The 20323-nt window shown below is 35.4% G+C and overlaps 1 protein-coding gene, 1 long non-coding RNA gene and 1 pseudogene across 3 annotated transcripts; 2 read left to right on the plus strand and 1 right to left on the minus strand.

Annotated features, from left to right (window-relative positions):
- Nucleotides 1-3563: 3563 nt before the first annotated feature.
- LOC120117664 lies at nucleotides 3564-6261 on the minus strand (annotated as a pseudogene).
- Nucleotides 6262-7679: 1418 nt separating this feature from the next.
- Nucleotides 7680-11571, plus strand: LOC120117663 (ATP-dependent zinc metalloprotease FTSH 4, mitochondrial-like). Its single transcript, XM_039137904.1, has 8 exons — nucleotides 7680-7905; nucleotides 8418-8481; nucleotides 8602-8856; nucleotides 9070-9306; nucleotides 9414-9535; nucleotides 9616-10092; nucleotides 10436-11373; nucleotides 11406-11571. Exons 1-7 carry the CDS (start codon nucleotides 7879-7881, stop codon nucleotides 11363-11365), a joined length of 2112 nt encoding a protein of 703 aa, XP_038993835.1. The 5' UTR covers nucleotides 7680-7878; the 3' UTR covers nucleotides 11366-11373; nucleotides 11406-11571.
- A 6463-nt stretch (nucleotides 11572-18034) lies between these two features.
- LOC120117665 lies at nucleotides 18035-19763 on the plus strand. Of its 2 annotated transcripts, XR_005515688.1 has the most exons (5): nucleotides 18035-18086; nucleotides 18531-18669; nucleotides 18859-18946; nucleotides 19348-19541; nucleotides 19595-19763. It is a non-coding gene; the product is annotated as an uncharacterized LOC120117665 (long non-coding RNA). The 2 variants fall into 2 exon arrangements; XR_005515687.1 differs by lacking the exon at nucleotides 18035-18086 and having other exon boundaries at nucleotides 18461-18669.
- The last annotated feature ends 560 nt before the right edge of the window (nucleotides 19764-20323 follow it).

Consider the following 20323-nt stretch of genomic DNA (forward strand, 5'->3'; position numbering starts at 1 on the left):
GTTTGATCATCATTCATAATCTTCTTCCAAGTATTGTATATGTTTTTGCTAAGATATAATGTAAAGACCATAAAGATTAGATTTTATTTCATAGTCACGAAAATGAAGCTTTCATGCATAGCAGCAACTTGGCTGAAATTTGTGAAATCAAAAGCACCGTTTTTTGCGATGAATCGTCTTGGGACATTGGTACCATCAAAATACAAAGCTCTGAGTTTTTTTTAAATTAAAAATCAACACTGACCAAAACTTTTATGCATGATTCAAGTCTCTATCAACTCAAAGTACACAAAATTCATCGGAAAAGAAGGATAAAATCAGCTAAGTAAATGAAGAAGAATACTTGAGCCAAATCTTTACTGGGTTTGGTACTTGATTAACTTTCTAGGTTTGTTTTTTAAACTAGCTACATAGAATAAAAAAAATGGGGTTTCAAACTGTAATTTTCATGTGGTGTCTGGTCAAATGGTGTTAGGTTTGTGGACTTAACATGTCATATCAACATTTTGTTATCTACTATCAGTTGTTAGCGGTTGAATGATTGATTTATTATAAATCGATAATATTAGTTATCGATTTGTTATAAATTGATAATATTAGTGATCAATTTGTTATTTTAAAACTTAAATAGTGCAAACAAAAAACTAATCAAACATGAATAATTATTTATGTAGTTTACCCTATAATATATTAATCCAAAATCTTACTAAGATTGACTTTCCAATTTTCGTTTCTAACTAAGCGCGTGCACTCAGTTAAATCTTGGGCAAGACATATAAACCAACCGAACGTTCAACGAACCGTTCGACGGGAAATTTGTTTATGTTTGTTTATTTATTAAACGACAAACATTAACAATATTTCGTGTTCATTTAATTAAATGAATGAACATGAACAAAGGGTTCATTCGTTCATTTACGTTTGTAAACTTTCGATAATATGTTCGTTCGTTTATGTGTGCTCATTTATGTTTAACCCAATCTATCTAGACCCATTTTTTTTTAAAGATGATACTTTGTATTGAAAATATACAAGGTACACCACCCATAGATTTCATTAAAAAACCTCCCTAAACCTATTGGAGGAAAAAAATCTATCTAGACCAATTTAAAATATTAAAGCCCAATAAATTTTAATATGATACCCATAAATATTTTAAAATTTAATTAATTTTTAATACAAATAAAAAAAGCTCAAAACAATTAAATAAAATATAATCCTAAAATTGTTAGGAAAGAAAAAATCTATGTTCTTTCATGTTCATTTATTGTGTTCGTTTACGTTCATTCGTTTGTGTTCGTATTTTGTATTTGTTTAAGTTCGCTTACATCTATTCGTTTATGTTCGTTCGTTTGTGTTCATTTATCATTTAAATGAATAAACACGAACAAACTACATTCCTTAATGAATGAACACAAAAAAGAATTTTTCTATTTATGTTCGTATTCGTTTATTTATTCGATTAAAATTAAACGAATAAACATGAATGTTGTCGTTTACAGAGCTACTTGGGCACACAAGAAATCTGATGATCCCAAAAACAATAAAGACAACCCACGAAACACAGTAATTTATGACGTAAGCAACTCATATTTATCCCACTTGTTTTCCCCTCTCGTTGACATTACCATTTTTCACTCAAAAAGCTCACTTGTTTTTCCTTCTTTGCCCCCTCCAACCCCCACGCCTCAGAAGCCAAACTGACGCACCAGTACCACCGCCTTCCCTACCCATGATGAGCACCACCACCACATCCGTCAGAGGCGCCGGCTTTTCCATCGACGAGGAGGAGTCCGCGGAGGAACGAATCAGGAGGCTGATATCGGAACACCCAGTCATAATCTTCAGCCGGTCCTCTTGTTGCATGTGTCACGTCATGAAGAAGCTCCTGGCTACCATCGGGGTTCACCCTACTGTCATCGAACTCGATGACCATGAGATCGCTTCCCTCCCTACTCCTCCTCCTCCTGCGCCGGCGTCCGCGGCTCATAGTATCTCGTCTCGGAATCCGGCCCCCTCCGTGTTCATCGGTGGAACATGCGTCGGCGGCCTTGAATCCCTCGTGTCTCTTCACCTCAGTGGCCACCTCGTCCCGAAACTCGTCGAAGTTGGCGCTCTATGGGGATGATAGATACATAGGTTATTATAATAGCATTAAAAATCAATATGATCAATTCGGCCATTTTTAATGCTTTTCTTTATTCGGGTTCTTTTCCAGTCATCAAAATTATTGTTGTAACCTTTGCAAGTTCCTCTTATTTCTAATTAAATTTAGAATCGAATCATATTAAATTTTATTTCGAAGATAAACTCTTTCAATATTATTTTTACTCGACAGTTGCTATAATTTGTTTCAACTTTCATGCAGACGATCCTGGTTCGAACTTGCAGTATAAAGGATCTTCCTTTTCCACCATAAAAGTAGATCTTAGATAAAGTTTCCATAGATGTTAAAGAAAGGGTTTCATGATCCCAATAACACTAGACGAAAAGAAAAAGTAAAAAACAATTCCTTGGTCCCCCATAAGCTTAAATTAGTTAATTTGTTCATATTTTCAATGTATTTCTCAAATAAATGTATATATACACACAAAATAATATTGTCTGCATGTTGAGATTAAACAATACGGGTCATTAAAAATTGCAAGTGGGAATGTTCTTGTTGGAACCTTAACGACGATGGAGTAAAATGAAAAATTGAGGGCCAAAGCTACAAATTTCTTATTGGAACGACTTAAATTTAATCATCAAATTTTAAAAGGACTAAGATTGAAAATTTGCATTCAATAAAGAGTTAAAAGGGACTAAAATCAGTTATTTAAACCCGATGTAGAATCTTTACAGCCAAACATAAGAAGAATCTTTTCTAGATTCTTTATAATACTAAGCAATTTCATGGGGGTGAAAAAATAATATCATTTGATGTTTAAGTAATCAAGTTTTTCTTCACTTTATTTTATTATTACATATCTAATTATTTAGTTAAATATTAATTACGAATATATGAATAAATTGAAATAAATATCGATAGTGTCTCAAATAACATCTTTGTATAGTTATATTTTGTGAGGGTAAAGTAATGAGAAATGGGCAATTCAAGTATCACATTGAAAGTTCCTTAATAGGTAAGGATTAAGGTCTAAAAGTTTGTGGGGGGGGGGGGAATAAGAATCTTTTTGGAGCAATTTTTATCATTTCATCACCACCTTTTGGTTCCTTTTTGCCCGTTTTCTCTTCATGGCAGAAGTCATGGTTCTGCTTGGGCTTCTTAATGGGGTTCCCACTTCCCATTTTTCCTTACATCATGCTATGTATTATTTGTCCATTTTTCATGCCTAACTATAGATCCCAATTTTGGGTTTTTGCCCGTTGTTTACGGCTCTCAATCCTCCCTAGTTAAAGACCTCCCTGGTTTTTTTCCTTTGATATAAAGATATTCGAATCCTATACTCGTCAAATATTATTTCTTAGATATGATTTTATGATCAAATGGATTAAGTTTCGAGTTCATCCAAGTTCCCCAGAAATTGAATTATCATTCATCACTAACCACTGGAATTGTAACTATAATTCCCTAGACATGAACAAGGGGCCACCTTGTTTACTTATTTCTCAAGAAATCCTCGGATACAGTTTCAGGTCTTCGCTTTCCTATCGCGATTCCATGTTCTCCAAACTTCCGTTGCTGTTATACCGGGCTTTATTCATACTCCATGCATACAAGCTTGAAATTGTTACGCTCAGAGTTCCATTGTTGAATGCAAAAAGATGGGCCTTGTCGTTGATAGCAAGCTTTGGATACACTCTTGCTGTGATACAAGTTCTTCCTTTTCCACCGAAATTCTCAATTATGGAGTGATCTATCTGCAAACAAAAAAATGGTACAAACAAATCAACACACACGCGAACAAGGCCCTGCAACAGTAAATACAAAACAGTGAACACGAATCGACGCACCAAGCTTCGTAGTGAAACCATTTCCCGGCGTGGATCAATGTCTACAAAGGCTCCGTATGTGGCTTTATCTATGTTATTTCGCAACGAAGACCTGTGAACAACAATGTTTAGCATTGAATGAAATCAATGTGGATGACTTATTGCACAACTTTGCATAGTCTTTGGAAAGAAGCAATAACCAACCTCTTTTGCTCACTGCACATAAGTACTACGTATCCATTATCACCTCGGAAAATCCTAAAGAAAATTGCAGTTCGTTCTGTCAAATCCTTCGTTGCCAAAGCTAATAAACCGAATGGTCCATATTTTCCGGTGACTGAAGAATCTTGTCTGTCGCAGATTAGTTGGGGATCAGCCAAACTTGTATCCATGAACTCTGCCTCTTCTTGTTCAGGCAATTCGAACATCATTTCTATATCGGCCTTCGAACAATGTGAGAAAATTGTCATCATGATAATGCAATTACTTCAAATACAAATGGTAAACTAAAGCATAGCTATATGATGGTGATTAATATACAACAATAGAGTTCTAACTCACCTGTGAAGCAGTGATGCCCAAAACTTCAAAAATCGATCCACTTTCGAGTTGCTTTCCATTAATGTGGACTCGATTGTCACGTAGACTGTTCAGTTCTCCCACCGGCCACTGCACTAATTGCTTTCCAGTTCTATCAAGCCAAATCTGCCTCGGAATCGCCTGCAAAGGATTATCCGTAAACCGCTAAGGATCAGTGTGATTCTAATAGGTCATGCAGCATTAATGAAAATGCAATGTCAATCACCTGAATCCGGACCATCCTCTCTGTATATTGTCTTCCGAACTATCGGATTCATTCACCAAGCCCATCGTATCCTTCGGTTCTTCTTACTGTCGAAGAAGGTCTTCGAAGCATAGAATTTCCCGTAATCAATTCTCAAGTCCGAACTGGTTCCCGTAAAGTCGGCATCTGGAAGGAACTTTTCCTGCTCAGTATCATAAGTCCCTATTATGTAGTAATCATGGGGGTAGATGCTCGCCTTCATGACATGCCTAACACTCGGATTAGTGATGGAGGTGTCGACCCCATTGGTGCTGTTTATTGACACGGGAAAGAAGTCCGGGCACTCCCACATATTGGTTTTGGCGCAGAATAAAGAGGATCTCGATGCACGGTCCAGTTAACAAAATCTTCACTTTGGTAGAGTATGGCCATGCCCTGGTTATTGCTATAGCCCCCAATGACTACTTTCCAGGTTCCATCAGGACCCTGCCAAGCAGTTGTTGGATCTCTAAAGTTATCTCCATTAACACCATTTGGTGGAGTCATTAGAGGGTTTCCAGAGTATTTGACCCATTCGATTAGCAACGGAGATTAGCAACGGATCGGATAGATTTTTCGGGGTTGCCAGGTTTTGAACCTGGCTATAGTTAGCATCAATGCCAGTGTATAAAATGGCCGGATTATCCCCCTGAAGGATCGTTGCTGAACCAGACCAGCAACTTATGGCGTCGAACGGTTCGGATGGAATAAGTGCATTGGTAGAACAAGTGATAAACTCCCTTGTGGTACATTGGACCTGCACCAGATGGAACAATAACTTACTGGTCTTATTTCGCTGGTTTTAAAGATTTAACATCTGGAGTCTTCGTTTCTCCTAAAGTATCTGACACCTAGTCCGACACATGCTCGGACTTGGGATGCAACAAGATCTTACAAATATACTTAAAAGACTTAAAAAAATGTTCGAGATATATCAATATTCAACATATATGTCCTATCTAAGAGATTACGCATAGGATCGAATATTAAAGTTGTTTTGTAATCAAATCCTTCAAATACTTGAAGAAAATTTTAAATTAATTGAACATACGGGTAAGTCCGATCCTAAACAATGAGTAAATGATAAAGGAAAATGCTTTTCTTACCATTAGGACCTGTGTGTAGTGAATGTCGGCCATTGTCTTCCCATCATCGAAGCAGATCATTTGAATCAATCGACACCAAAGAAACACAAAAACAAAATCATTACAGTCAAAGAATTGAATGTTTTGAATATGTAAGTTCCAAGAACAAGATCAGTACCGTTCAACCAGTTTTTAGGAGGCTGGAAGTGATAAGCTGTCCTGTAAGGCTGCTCTTCTGGTACTAAAGCCTGGAGCGATTGGAACCTCGTATTGTCTGTCTTTGTCAGATAATCACAGTCGTCCGCTTCAGCTCCATTGATTAGCAGAAAACAAGAAAACCCAACAAACAAAAGCAGAGATTTATCCATGTTTTGCCCCCCAAAGAAAGGCTGAGATGAACCCGATGACCTTGTCTGACGATCAAAATTTGTATAAAGAAAAGGCCATTTAAGGACAATAACAACCCGGGAATCTTCAAAGCGTATTCATATGATTGTTGAATTTGCAATTAGAAATAAAGAATAGTCAATTGGATCGAATGTTGAGGTGGACGAGGCATCTGATGGTTTTCCTTTTACATCATCAACTTCAGACAGGCTGAAATGAATTGCATGTGACAAATTCAACAACCATAAGTTTTGTCGATATATGATTTATTTATCATTTACCCAACAAGAGACACGCTGGCCAGCTCAGATGGAGAATTTAGTAAGCTTAAACCTGCCCAAAAGTCACGTTGTTTTTAACCGAAACATTTTTATAATCTTTACAAAGTCCAATCCAAAAGCCGAGTCTTTTTTTATCAATAAAAGCTGTGTCTTTGTTTTAAACAAATACTTTAAATCAATATATTTTATAATTAAATCTAAATTAATAGTTTTCAGTAACAGATGATAATTTGGGATGGTCTGAATTATCTTGATTGGAAGAAGGGTTCGGGTAGTTTATTATTAGATAAGTTTCCACAGACAGGCATTAAAACCCAAGTTATCATGTAATTTCTTTTAGTACACATGAAATACTTAAATTATTTATAAAGAAATATTTTTTATATTAAATCTGTATAAAATTTATATTTTGCAATCTGGATTATTTTAGTGTTATATTCTTATTTAGGGTTTATGATTTAAATGTTTAAATTTTAAAATTTTAAATTTAAGATTAAAATAGATAAAAGTATGGGAATTAAAATGTACAGAGAATATACGTATCAAATAATTTTCTATACCTATAACCCTTTAAAATACTTTTACAATAGGGTTATAGTCGAGTTGAGCCGGGTTTAAATATTGATCATTTCGAACTCAACATTCTAAAATTAATACTTAATTTGAACTCGATCAAACATTAAATTTAAAATTAGAATTCAGTTTTATATATAATTATTCTGATTGATTATCAATTTTCAAATTCAATTGCTCGAGTTTGATTGAACTCAAGCTCGATATTTAATATATAATTTTGTTTTTTGGCATATAATTTGTTTATATAACTAAATCCAGATAATTCTAAATATATAAAAATGAAAGGCTGCTCAAATAATTTGTTTGCAACTAGATTTTTTTTACATATAATTTGTTTACAACTCGAAAAAGAATTCGCAACACTGGATTTGCTATAGCTGCTTCTGTTGAAGCTGTTCTCTCCAGTTGCTTGCTTTCATTTGCCTTCTTTGAGTCCAATAAAACCAAAGAAAAACAACAAAAATGTAAAGAAAATGTTAAAGGGCCAAATCAAAACAACGAAAAACAGAAAGGGTAAATGTGACAATTCCCAGGGATGATCTTCTCCTATTGACCGACTGTCGTTGCAAGACACACATCGATCATCAAACCAAAAATCAAAGACAAAGGTTAAAAGCATTTTATCCTAAGTTATAAAATTAATCTTCAGATTTTTCTTCTTCCAATACTTTTTTCTGTCGAAACTTTTCCACCGTCCTTCATTTTCTCGCCAACCAGACAAACCAACGCACGGGAGAGAGATTGAAAGGATAGGAAGATCATAACTTTTCTTTGGTTTCTGTAAGAGGCGATGGCTTGGAGACGCATAATCTCCCAGGTTATTTTCCCTCTATTTTGAGTTTCGTTTTGCCTAGCTCTTCGTATCTTATTTTTTATTCTTTGATTGTTATTATGTATCGAGTTTCTATGATTATGAAGTTTCAAAAATCGGGGATTGAGGGAACCCTAATATTAAATAGAAAATAGGTGTTGCCTTTGACACTTGAATGCGAGCTAGGCATTAATAGAGTATGAAATTAAAGAGTAATGAGATTGAAATATGGAATCTCCGATTTTTAGTTGATTGGGACTTTTATTGGCTCAAAACTCGGTTTTCATTTTTTAAAATATTGCATTTTTCATTTCGTCAATATGCATATTTGTAAATGTCGTATTCCATAAGATATTGTTAAAAGTGGTATTTTTTTTGTGCATGATTAGGTTGGTGCGAAGCTTAGTTATCTTTTGTGGGTTATGTTTGCTTATTGTAGAGTAATTTGCATGTTCGATTTGTTTTTGAATGTTTATTGGTTTAGATAAATAACAAGCCTCATTTTCATCTTAAAGCAGGTATCAAGACAGCAATCAGAACTGGGACAAATTGGGAACTTGTTTTGTAAAACTCATCTTTCTGGTATTTCTGTTCGTTCATTATCATCATAGTTTTATTCTTTTTTGTCAACAAAATAGCTGGCTTTGCCTGTTCTCAACACAAAAACTTTGTTGCCTAAGCTGAAATCTTGTTGGAGTGCAGGGAATCGGCTTTTGACTGGCCAACAGAGGTTTAGATCAAGCTATGCATTCAATTTAGGTCGCAGAGTCCGAGATACTGATGAAGCTGCTAGTTTTAGGGAACTTTACCATAGAAATGATCCTGAGGCAGTGATACGATTATTTGAAAGTCAGCCATCATTACATTCTAATCCTTCTGCACTTTCGGAGTATGTTAAAGCATTAGTTAAAGTTGACAGGCTTGATGAAAGTGAGTTACTTAAGACATTACAAAAAGGTAAGTGGTCTTCCTATCTTGCATCTTTAATTCTTCTAAAATGTTAGTTTTGTGGTCTTCGGTTTCCCACTTTGCTGGAGAAGTCATTGAACCCAGTTTCTAATTTGATGATGCTATTCTCTGTTAAACTATTATTAAGCCATTTCTTCCTGAACAATTCCTGCTCTTTGCCTTTTTGTATCTCTGTTAACTAAGAGATTATGCAAATTACAGGTATCTCTAATTCAGCAGTTGAGGAAGTGAGTAAAAGTGGCATTTCAGTTTTTCAAAATGTGGGAAAATCAACAAAACATGGTCTCCTTGGAACTGCTAGTGCTCCTGTTCACATGGTGACGGCTGAAGCTGGGAATTTTAAAGATCAATTGTGGCGTACTGTTCGTAGTATTGCACTTGGCTTCTTGTTGATTTCCGGTGTTGGAGCACTTATTGAGGATAGAGGGATTAGTAAAGGTAGAACGTTTTGGTGACAAAACTTCGTCTAAATTGTCTATGCATATTTAAACTGATAGTCCCTTTTTTTCTTTCTGGATTCTGACTGACTGATAATCTTGTTTTAGGACTTGGTCTACAGGAAGAGGTACAGGTCGTGGAATCTAACACAAAATTTAATGATGTCAAAGGTGTTGATGAGGCGAAGGCAGAGTTAGAAGAAATTGTCCACTACCTTCGAGATCCTAAGGTGAATGCACTTTCTGATTTGGTAAATATCTCCCTCCCATTCTTCCTTTCTCTCTCTAATTACCTTTACCCTTGTTGTAGCGCTTCACACGTCTTGGTGGCAAGCTTCCAAAAGGAGTCTTGCTTGTTGGTCCACCTGGCAATGGGAAAACAATGTTAGCAAGAGCTATTGCTGGGGAGGCTGGGGTACCTTTCTTCTCCTGCAGTGGCAGTGAGTTCGAGGAGATGTTTGTTGGAGTTGGGGCTCGAAGAGTGAGAGATCTTTTTGCTGCTGCAAAGAAGCGATCACCATGTATTATATTCATCGATGAGATAGATGCCATAGGTGGAAGCCGTAATCCAAAGGACCAGCAGTACATGAGAATGACTTTGAATCAGTTGCTTGTTGAATTGGATGGATTTAAACAAAATGAGGGAATTATTCTAATTGCGGCTACTAATTTTCCAGAATCATTGGATAAGGCACTGGTTAGACCTGGACGATTTGACCGTCGCATTATTATTCCTTTTCCAGATGTTGAAGGTCGCAGACAGATTCTGGAATCCCACATGTCAAAGGTACTGTGTTGACTGTAAGTCCATGTGCTTTAGGAGTCTAAGCTTGAGTTGATTTTTGTCAGTGGCTGATTTATCAAGTTATAAGCTATACTTCATCTAGATGGTGCTTGGTGGGCTCCATTGGAGAATGTATCATAAAATTTGGCTTGATATTAGCTTTTCGAACATGCTTCTTAATGTCTTTGCTAATCTACCATTGGTTCAAGTACATCAACATTTGTTGTCTGACTCTCCATATTAGGCTTGTGTTGTTTAAATGTAATCATTGGTCTTCACAATATTTTCTGGTTGAATCATTGCATTCAGACATGCATGTCTAACTATTCGTTCTGATCTATTACAGGTGTTGAAGGGAGCTGATGTTGATTTAATGATCATTGCTAGAGGTACTCCTGGATTCTCCGGTGCTGATCTTGCAAATCTTGTCAACGTTGCTGCTGTGAATGCTGCAATGCATGGTGCTAAAGATGTGACAATGGCTGATCTGGAGTACGCAAAGGACAAGATCATATTGGGAAGTGAACGTAAGTCGGCTGTCATTTCTGAAGAGTCACGAAAATTGACAGCTTTCCACGAGGCTGGCCATGCCCTTGTTGCCATCCATACGGATGGGGCACTTCCTGTTCACAAAGCAACAATAGTCCCTCGAGGGATGGCTCTCGGCATGGTGTCCCAGTTGCCTGATGTGGATCAAACAAGCTTCTCCCGAAAACAGATGCTTGCGAGGCTTGATGTTGCCTTGGGTGGGTGGGTTGCAGAAGAGCTCATCTTTGGAGAAAATGAAGTTACTTCTGGTCCTCGCTCTGATCTTGAGAACGCAACAAAATTAGCCAGATCTATGGTTACAAAGTATGGTATGAGTAAAGAAGTGGGACTTGCTACGCATTCTTATAATGACGATGGTCGGAGCTTGAGCTCCGAGACTAGACATCTTATAGAGAAGGAAGTGAAGTACTTAATGGAAAGGGCTTATAGCAATGCAAAAACCATCCTCACTACCTACAGCAAAGAGCATCATGCACTTGCTAATGCATTGCTTGAGCATGAGACACTCACAGGAGCTCAGATTAAGGCTTTGCTTGCACAGGTCAACTCTCAGCAGCGGCATCAAGAACAAAGTGAAGAGATGATTGTATCACAGAATGAACCCCAGTCCAAACCAATGTCACCAAGTTCAAGTCCAGCAGCATCAGCCGCCGCTGCAGCTGCTGCCGCCGCCGCCGCCGCAACTGCTGCAGCTAAAGCCAAAGGCGTTGCTCCTGTTGGATCTTAGCATGCAAGGTCTGATAGGGCTCAATTGCTTGCTAGTTATTGATCGAATTGAATGTATACATACACATTCTCAAGCCTTATTGATTTACTAGCTTTGCACGATTTCTGCCACTGGGTTTATTTGTGTATAACCTTGTGTCTGATTTGACTGAAAGTTGTAGACAAGTAATTATCTGGCATCTGTATTGTTACGGTAAGTAGCATTAACTTGGATTGGTTCATAAAACCAGTAACCCAGTTGCCTTGGCTATCTTGAATGTCTCTTCCCGAAACCTTCAATGCGCCTCTCTTGATCCCAACTGCCATCAACATTCAGTTGCATAAATAAATAATTGATGATTTACAAAGAAGGGTTGTGATTCAAACTAAATATACACCCTCCAGCACACAGTCCCCGCCTCCGTACATTTCCCGCCAAAAAGAAAGAAACGGTTAGAAGGAGAAAATAACTTAGCTATCTGCTTTACTTTTTATATTGTTTATATATATATAACCAAAGAAACCTCTCGTTGTTCAAATCTATTTCAGAGAAAAAAAGATCATAACTGGTAATCAAGAAATCTCTCCTTTCCTCTTTGTTCCAACTGAATATGTACGTTATAAATGAAAATCTCTCCTTGCCTCTTTGTTCCAACTGAATCTCTCCTTGCCTCTTAGTTCCAACTGATATGTACATGATAAATGAAAATCTCTCCTTGCCTCTTTGTTCCAACTGAATATGTACGTTATAAATGAGAAATAACTTCACATGCCGTGTTTGCAGAAACCAACGTTAGATTTAGATTTCCCTCGACTTCTTCTTTCCATTTCCAATGGCGGCGCCTCCAAACACCGTTAGCTTTCCGTTGGATAAGGAAAGTCGTTTCTTCTTATGCGGTTCTTGCGTCAATCACATCCTCAATGCCGTAGGGAAAATCTTTTTTTTTTTCGAGTATCATCTATCTTTCTCTATATATATGTGTGAGTGTAAGTCTTCTTTGACTCAAATTTTCAGATCCAGTGTGCGGCGCCGGATGGAGTGGACGTGGATGGAATCCTCTGCAACGCCAACACACCGTAAGATATCTCCCGTAGAACAACTCGATCACGCTACATTTAATTACGTAATAAAGGACGCTAATTAGCTAAATTTTAATCTTCGTGCTTCATTGATATATAGTGTCAATCTGCGGTTTGGATCTATAGCGACTGTATTTACTTGCTATGATCGACCATTGGTGGATGCTTATTGCAATGACGATGATTTCTCCGCTGTCCTTGGCATGAAATTTGTAACTTCTTTGCCATTTTTTTTGCATGCAACTGCTTTGAGTTTATATATACTAAATAATTATAGTATATGATGTATCTTTCACTTACTGTTTCAGATTTCGGGTGGTCGAGTTCTGAATGAGCTTTCGGTTGAGGTTTACATAGGGGAAGGACAAGAAGCGGTTTTTCTTGACTTGTAAGTTTTATATTACTGAATCACATTCGAAATTAGAAAAGTGGGTTTTTAATGAAAATGACACCTGCTGCAGGAAAAAGGGCGATTTGCTGTATTGGAATGAGTCCAGGAAGTTTGCCCTGACGAGCAATTCGCTGACGATGACGACGAAATCTAGAGAGAAATTCAAGTCAAAGTTCACTATTAAATACAATTTCTACAAGGGAAACTACTGCTGTTGGTATTATTTTTCATTTGAGTTTTGTGCTTTGTAAGGATTTCCCGGCAAAGTCAACATTTTTGCAGATGGAATCTTTGATGTGCTTTAAACATGGTTTTACATTTTGTTTAGTATATAAATTCTTTTTCTACTGATATTTTTTTTGTGTTTTCTTATGCTATGCATGTAATTTGTTGCTCTATGTTGAGGGATCGTAACACTCAAAATATTTTATATTAAAATTGTGCTTCCAAAACACAAACTACGATAATAATATTATTCAACTCCGTATTATAATATAGAATTTATATCTTAAAACATCCTAAAATATATTTAAAAAGTTTAAAAGTTCATTAAATAATTCATAAAACAATGGGTACAATCAAACGTCGCACCATTAACGGTAAAAGATAAATATCATTAATATTAACATAAAATTACATATAAAAATGATGATGTTTTTGACAAATAACTACCGTAACTTAATCACAACCTATTTTTAAATGATTGCGAGTAATTATCAATAATATATAATAAATTTAACTGTCTAAAAATATAATAGATCAACACAATAATCAAATAAAGACAAAAAAATCAACAATAAATCTCACTATTAAATCAAATGTACTATAAAAATATATAAAAGCATTCAGAATCATCATTTATTTTCATATAATAAGAAAAAATGAACATATTAAATAAAACACTATAATTCATACTATAAAATATCTTACAAAATCCCTTAAATTATTTTGTAAGATCCATGACTGATGTACCCCTTTCAAAATCACATCCACTGATCACCAAGTTTAAAGAGCATCGATTTTAAACGAACTAAGTGGTTTTTAGGATGTTATTATTTACTAAATTATCTTTAAATAAATATTATTTTATATTTATCTCGAATTAATAAAAAAATTATCTCAATCTTGATCCCAGCTGTCATCAACATGTGGGCTACGCAAATAAATGAAGGGTTGTGATGGAAACAAAGTATAGACGCATCAGCACACAGTCCCCGCCAAAAAGAGAGAAACAGTTACAACGGGAAAAGAACTTAAGAAACCTCTCGTTGTTCAAATCCATTTCAGAAAAAGATCATAACTGGTAATCAAGAAATCTCTCCTTGCCTCTTCATTCCAACTGAATATGTATGTGAGAAATGAGAAATAACTTCTTTCCTATGCCCTGTTTGCAGAAACCGACGTTACAATTAGATTTCGCTCGACTTCTTCCTTCCATCCGAATGGCGGCGCCTACAAACACCGTTAGCTTTCCGGATGATGAGGATAATCGTTTCTTCTTATGCGGTTTTTGCGGCAACCACATCCTCAATGCAATTGGGAACAACTTTTTTTTCCGAGTATCAACTCTCTCTCTAATAGTCTATCTCTCTCTCTATATGTGTCTGTGTGATTCTTCTTTGAGGCAAATTTTCAGATCCAATGGACGGCTCCGGATGGAGTGGACGTAGATGGAATTCTCTGCAACGCCAACACACCGTAAGATATCTCCCGTGGAACAACTCGATCAACCGAACTACATTTCATTACGTAATAAAGGACATTAATTAATTAAACGTTAATCTTCGTGCTTCATTGATATATAGTGTCAATCTGCGGTTCGATACTATAGCGAATGTTCTTACTAACTATGCTCGACCAATGGTGTATGCCTATTGCAATGAAGATGATTGCTCCGAAATCCTTGGCGTGAAGTTTGTAAGTTATTTACTTTTTTTTTTTTGCTTTGTGTTTATATAAACTAAATAATTATATATGATATCTCTTTCACTTACTGTTTCAGATTTCGAGTGGTCGAGTTCTGGATAATCTTCCGGTGGAGATTTACATAGGGGAAGGACAAGAAGCGGTTTTTCTTGCCTTGTAAGTTTTATTCCCACACCAATTACTGAATCACATTCGAAAATCGAAATTAGAAAACTTTTTTTTGAATGAAAATGGCACTTGCAGCGGGGTGGAAAAGGACGATTTGCTGTATTGGAATGGAGTCCGGAGGTTTGCCCTGACGAGCAATTCGCTGACGATGACGACTGAATCCCCTGACAAACGAAATCTAGAGAGAGATTCAAGTCAAAGTCACAAGGGAAACTACTGCTGTGCTGTTGGTATTGTTTTTCATTTAGCTTTGAGTTTAGTGCTAAGGATTTTACAGGCAAAGCTTTTTTTTTTTTTGCAGAGAGAATCTTTGAACATTGTTTTACATTTTTTTAGTATCTAGATGCTCATTTCCACTGATTTTTTTGTTGTCTTTTCTTATGCCATGCATGAACTTTGCTTGCTGCATTTTAACCAAGAAATACAATTTCATACATGTAAATTCTCAAATCACATCAATATTTAGACCATTGAATGAATCTAAGTTAATCAAATTAATTTAAATTTCAAATATTAATTTATATACAACCACAAAGTGTAACTTAAAAAGCTAAAATATTAAGAATATTAATCAAAATGTAATGAAAAAAAGAGATTGAGATGGTCTATGCTCTCCTTTTTCTTCATAATATTAAAAGTTGGAAATAAGAATTTTTTTTATGAAGAAAAAGGAGAGCATAGACCATCTCAATCTCTTTTTTTCATTACATTTTGATTAATATTCTTAATATTTTAGCTTTTTAAGTTACACTTTGTGGTTGTATATAAATTAATATTTGAAATTTAAATTAATTTGATTAAACTAAATTAAACCAAATATCAAAATTTGGATTAATTATAAATATAAAAGAAAGAAAGAAATAAAACAACTTGTATAAAGTTCAAATCGATCTTATTTTAATATCAAAATTGGCTAGGAACCGTTCTTGGTAATCACATGTTCCAAGATTCTCCCCGGAGATTAACTGTATTTTCTATGTTGATTTTCGGGATAATTTAGACTAGCAACAGTGCTCATCCCCTAGCATGTTCTTTTCTCCTCATTCAGAAAAATAATATTATTTTGAAGTAAATTGTTATATTATCAACATTTATAATCTAAAGATTGATTGGTAAAGAAATAAAATAATTTAAAAACTAAACGATTAAATTTAAATTATTAAAATTAAAACGATGAAGATAAAAATAATGTCAGAGTGGAGCGATGAAAAAGAATAGTTTCCACTTATTAAATAAGTTTTTTACCAACGCGATGACTTTTCCCGTCCCTCTGCTCTCATACGATCTATTAGTTGAGAAATAAACGAGTAACAAATAATTTTTCTATAATCATATTAGTGAGAATGCGAAATAAAAGCGGAAAAATAATACCCGAAATTGATAACGGAGTTCAATCAATTGTGTTTACGTCTCCGGACTGATGTAGATTTTTTACTAAGAGAGAAAATTTACAGGTGTTTACAAAACATTTACTATTCACAAGAAATTCTCTAATATTGGGAGAAAGAAATGATTTGGGATGATTTTGAAGTTAAATGAGCTAGGATATTTATAGTTGAAGCTTAAGGACTTAATCTTGTAAATACCTTAAAGTCCAGTGATTAATTGTGAGATTTTACCCTTTCATTTTCCATAATCTCTGCATCGAAATTGACCATCCACCGAATTGCTCAATTTTACAGTTGTCAATTTGGACTTCAACAAGCTCCAATTTGGACTTTAACAAGCTGTCAATTTAGATTTCTTTTTAACAATCTCTCACTTGAGATTGATTTTAATCTGTCTTCACACCTTGATCAATGCAGTAACATTTCTGGTCTTGTTAGTCTAGCATGTCAACTGAAGCTGAAAACAACTTCAGTTTGTCCGTAGTCACCGTCTTTATTAACATGTCTGTCGGATTTTGAGCTCCGTCAATCTTTTCAAGTTTCAAAATCTCATCTTCCAGAAGAGACCGAATAAAATAATATCACAATTGTATGTGCTTCGTTCTGGAATGAAAAGACGGATTCTTTGCTAGATGGATAACACTTTGACTGTCGCAATACAATACATTGTTTTCTTGTTTCTTGCCTAACTCTTCCAAGAAACTTTGGAGCCAAATCATCTTTTTGCTGGCTTCCGTAACAGCGACATATTTTGTTTCAGTTGTGGAGAGAGCAATTATCTTCTGTAGTTGAGAAACCCAACTCACTGCAGTTCCTCCTAGAGTATAAACATATCCTGTAGTGCTTCTTCTGATGTCAACACTATTGTCTAAGCTTGGAATTGCAAAAACCACCGAATCGACTCGGAATCTCTGCAAGTCTACGCTATATTGGTTCCTCGCACTCGCCACTACCTTCACTGCGTATCGCAGGTATCAATCCTTTGCAATGTCTTGGTCTTGGTCTTCATCCTCGTCTTACCCTCCCAAAACCGATAAAGAATCTCTCCGCCGTCAACGAAATTATATTAATCAGAAGGTTGAAGTTGTGGTGAGCATCTGGCATCTTATTAATGACGTTAGCTCATTGCTGGCTATATCTTTACTTCGTTTAATGTCATATATGAACAGACTGGGACTACAACTGATGAGTACTTGAAGCAATTGGATAAAGCACTTGGGGAATAGATTTCTTTCAGCTGTCTTCAACGTGCTTCATTCTGCATTTTGCTTGATCTTTTTTTAATTATGATTTCCATATCTGCTTTATTTTATCCGATGACACTTATAGTTTGCCTGATGTGTTTACTTCACATCCATTTTATGTGTCATTTTACAAGTTCATTGATTTTAACTCTACATCATTACGTTTGTTTAATCATGATTTTTGAAATGCATTTAGTGCTTTTACTATGTCTCTGCCTCAGTTCTTTTATTTATTGTTGTTATAATGTGATATGCTTTCATATCTGATGCATTCTGGCATTATTTTATCAGCATGTTTTCCAACTTGCTTCATCTTTTGCTTTGCATTTTTTTCTCTATATTATTTCCCTCTTTCTTTTTATTTACTTGTTATCTTTTATTAATTTCATGTTATAAATACTGTTTTAAAATGTTCTTTTATGCTATTACCACATTGTAGTTATTAGTTGCAAATGCCAGGTAGCGAGGAGTAAATTTGCTCCCTAGTTGATTATATACAATGCTGGAACTGATATCCTTGATGGAGATCCACAGGGTGGATTAGAGGTATATATGTTCATAATTGGATCCATTTGCTTAATTTTGTTCTTATTCTTTTTGCCAGTACTTTTTCCTTTTCTATCAGAAGTAAAATTATATCTTCATTAGACTCGTGCTTTCCGTGAATCCATCATCTATGATTTATCAACTTAACTTTTGGTAGAGAATTGCCTTTCGGTGATAACCCTGGAGAGCAGACTAAATATCATAGAGAATTAACTGTTTTATCTCGTTTCATGTGCTAACATGGTCATGCTGCTTCATAAAGATTATGCGGTAATCTCCACTAAGCTGTGAAAGAAAGCCTTTGTTTGTAGTATATTTGGTTCAAAAACTAGTTTTGAATCAAAAAGGGCATTAGACAAGTAGCAATGAGGGTTGTTAGATTATCATATAAAACTTTATAGAGATATTTTTCTTAAATGTTGGTTTAACTCTAGAAACGTATAGGAAGCTTTTGGGGATCCTATTCTTGATGGGCTGATTGGAAGAATCCGGAGTATAAGTGCTTCCGGTGAATGGATAAAATGTCAAATAGGAGAAAGAAATAGAATGGTTAAGCAGTTTGAGACGACTACAACCAAGAAGGGTGCTTAAAAATTAAAATAGTTCACTTCCGTGCCTCTTTAATTTTTTTTTTTGGGGGGGGGGGGGTGTCCAGTAAAATACACCTAACATCTTTTGTTTTTAAAATGTATCTTTTTGTTGGATGGTGCGTCTCGGCATAATTAATATTTGCAAGTTCCCCTTATAGGTATTGGTCACTTCTAATTTTCAGGTCAGTCCCGATGGGGTGGTCCAAAGAGATGAGAAGGTCTTCAGGTTTGCTCCTGAGAGAAACATCCCTATTGTCATGGTTACGTCAGGTTTGGTATCTTCAAACCTTAATATTATGCTTGATGCAGACAACAATGACTTCTTTTCCCCCAAACGTGTATTAGGATTCCAACAAAGTTTGAACCCTCAACTCACTTTTCATTAATTAAGAAAATAATTTCCAGTTCACTTGCTGATTGATGTCGGTACTTCTATAGCACAGCCAAGATACAGTTCTAGCGTGGTCTTGTTTTAATGGAGAAGATGAATGGAATAGTTTTTTTTATTTGCTTTACATTATACATCAACAAAAATGTTGGAGCTAGACTTTAAATTAGCAGCATTGGATGAATCCTATACCTGAGATGAATATCTTATAAACATGGCCGATTCAGTTTTCACTAATCCTATTTCTAACAAATTTCCATTTCTCCCACTTTTGTTGTTTTAGGTGGCTATATGAAAACCAGTGCCAGAGTCAGAGCAAATTCCATAATAAACCTTTCAAAGGAAGGCTTGATAGATACAAATGTCCGCAGCTGAAGAAGATAAATGACACTATATGTCAATGAAGTACGAAGTTTAAATTCCATAATAAACCTCTCAAAGAAAGGCTTGATAGATAAAGGTCAGTTCCCCAGAGGAGTTTCAAGGCATGAATCCTGTCCAAGTTACTCGTGCGTTTGTATCCGGAAGAGATCCTTCCGATTGTAAGCAACCAAATAGGAGAAACGAGGAGATAGAAGTGTGAGTTTTATGTAGAAATAATACTCGTAGGAGCATGCGTGTGTTTCGAATTCTTCTTCTTCGAGTAGTTAACCTTGCAGTTTTGTATACCTAAATATAGTAAAAGGTTGCAATGTTGATAGTTTTGCGAAGAAGCAGCATCATAGGATTTAGCTTTGCCTGGTCTTCCTTGTTCACAAGGCATGGGCCGTGTGCCGTGTAGCTAGCTTGTCTCTTAGGTTATTGAATAACTGATAAATAATGAATCTTGTTAAATAAATAAATGTTTGTAAATGCTATTATGTAGTATGTTGCTCATTTCAACGTGGTGGTTCCGTTATATACAGGGAAGAACGGCTTCTGGAACTTTGGTCGTCTTTTACCAATTTTGTTATGAAAGTTGTTTTGGGTTAATAGAAACATAAATTAAAATGAATAATTTGCTATCGTTCAATTAAAAATTTAATTATTCCGTGAAATGGTGACCGACTTTAAATATATATAACTAATATTAGTCAATTTTTATTCCTTGGCTGGTCTTACTTGTCAAAAAGAAATGTTCGTTATTCTAATTAACCCTATAATTGTATTGATTTTTTTATTGAAAAATAGTTTGATATATGAATTATTGAGTAAAATATAAAAATTAAGGACTGGATAAGAAGAATAGAGATGAAAGTAATGGAAAAATTGAGGAATAA

The sequence above is a fragment of the Hibiscus syriacus genome, unplaced genomic scaffold (assembly GCF_006381635.1).
Source record: "Hibiscus syriacus cultivar Baekdansim isolate YM2019G1 unplaced genomic scaffold, ASM638163v2 tig00110321_pilon, whole genome shotgun sequence".
NCBI classification, from domain to species: Eukaryota; Viridiplantae; Streptophyta; class Magnoliopsida; order Malvales; family Malvaceae; genus Hibiscus; species Hibiscus syriacus.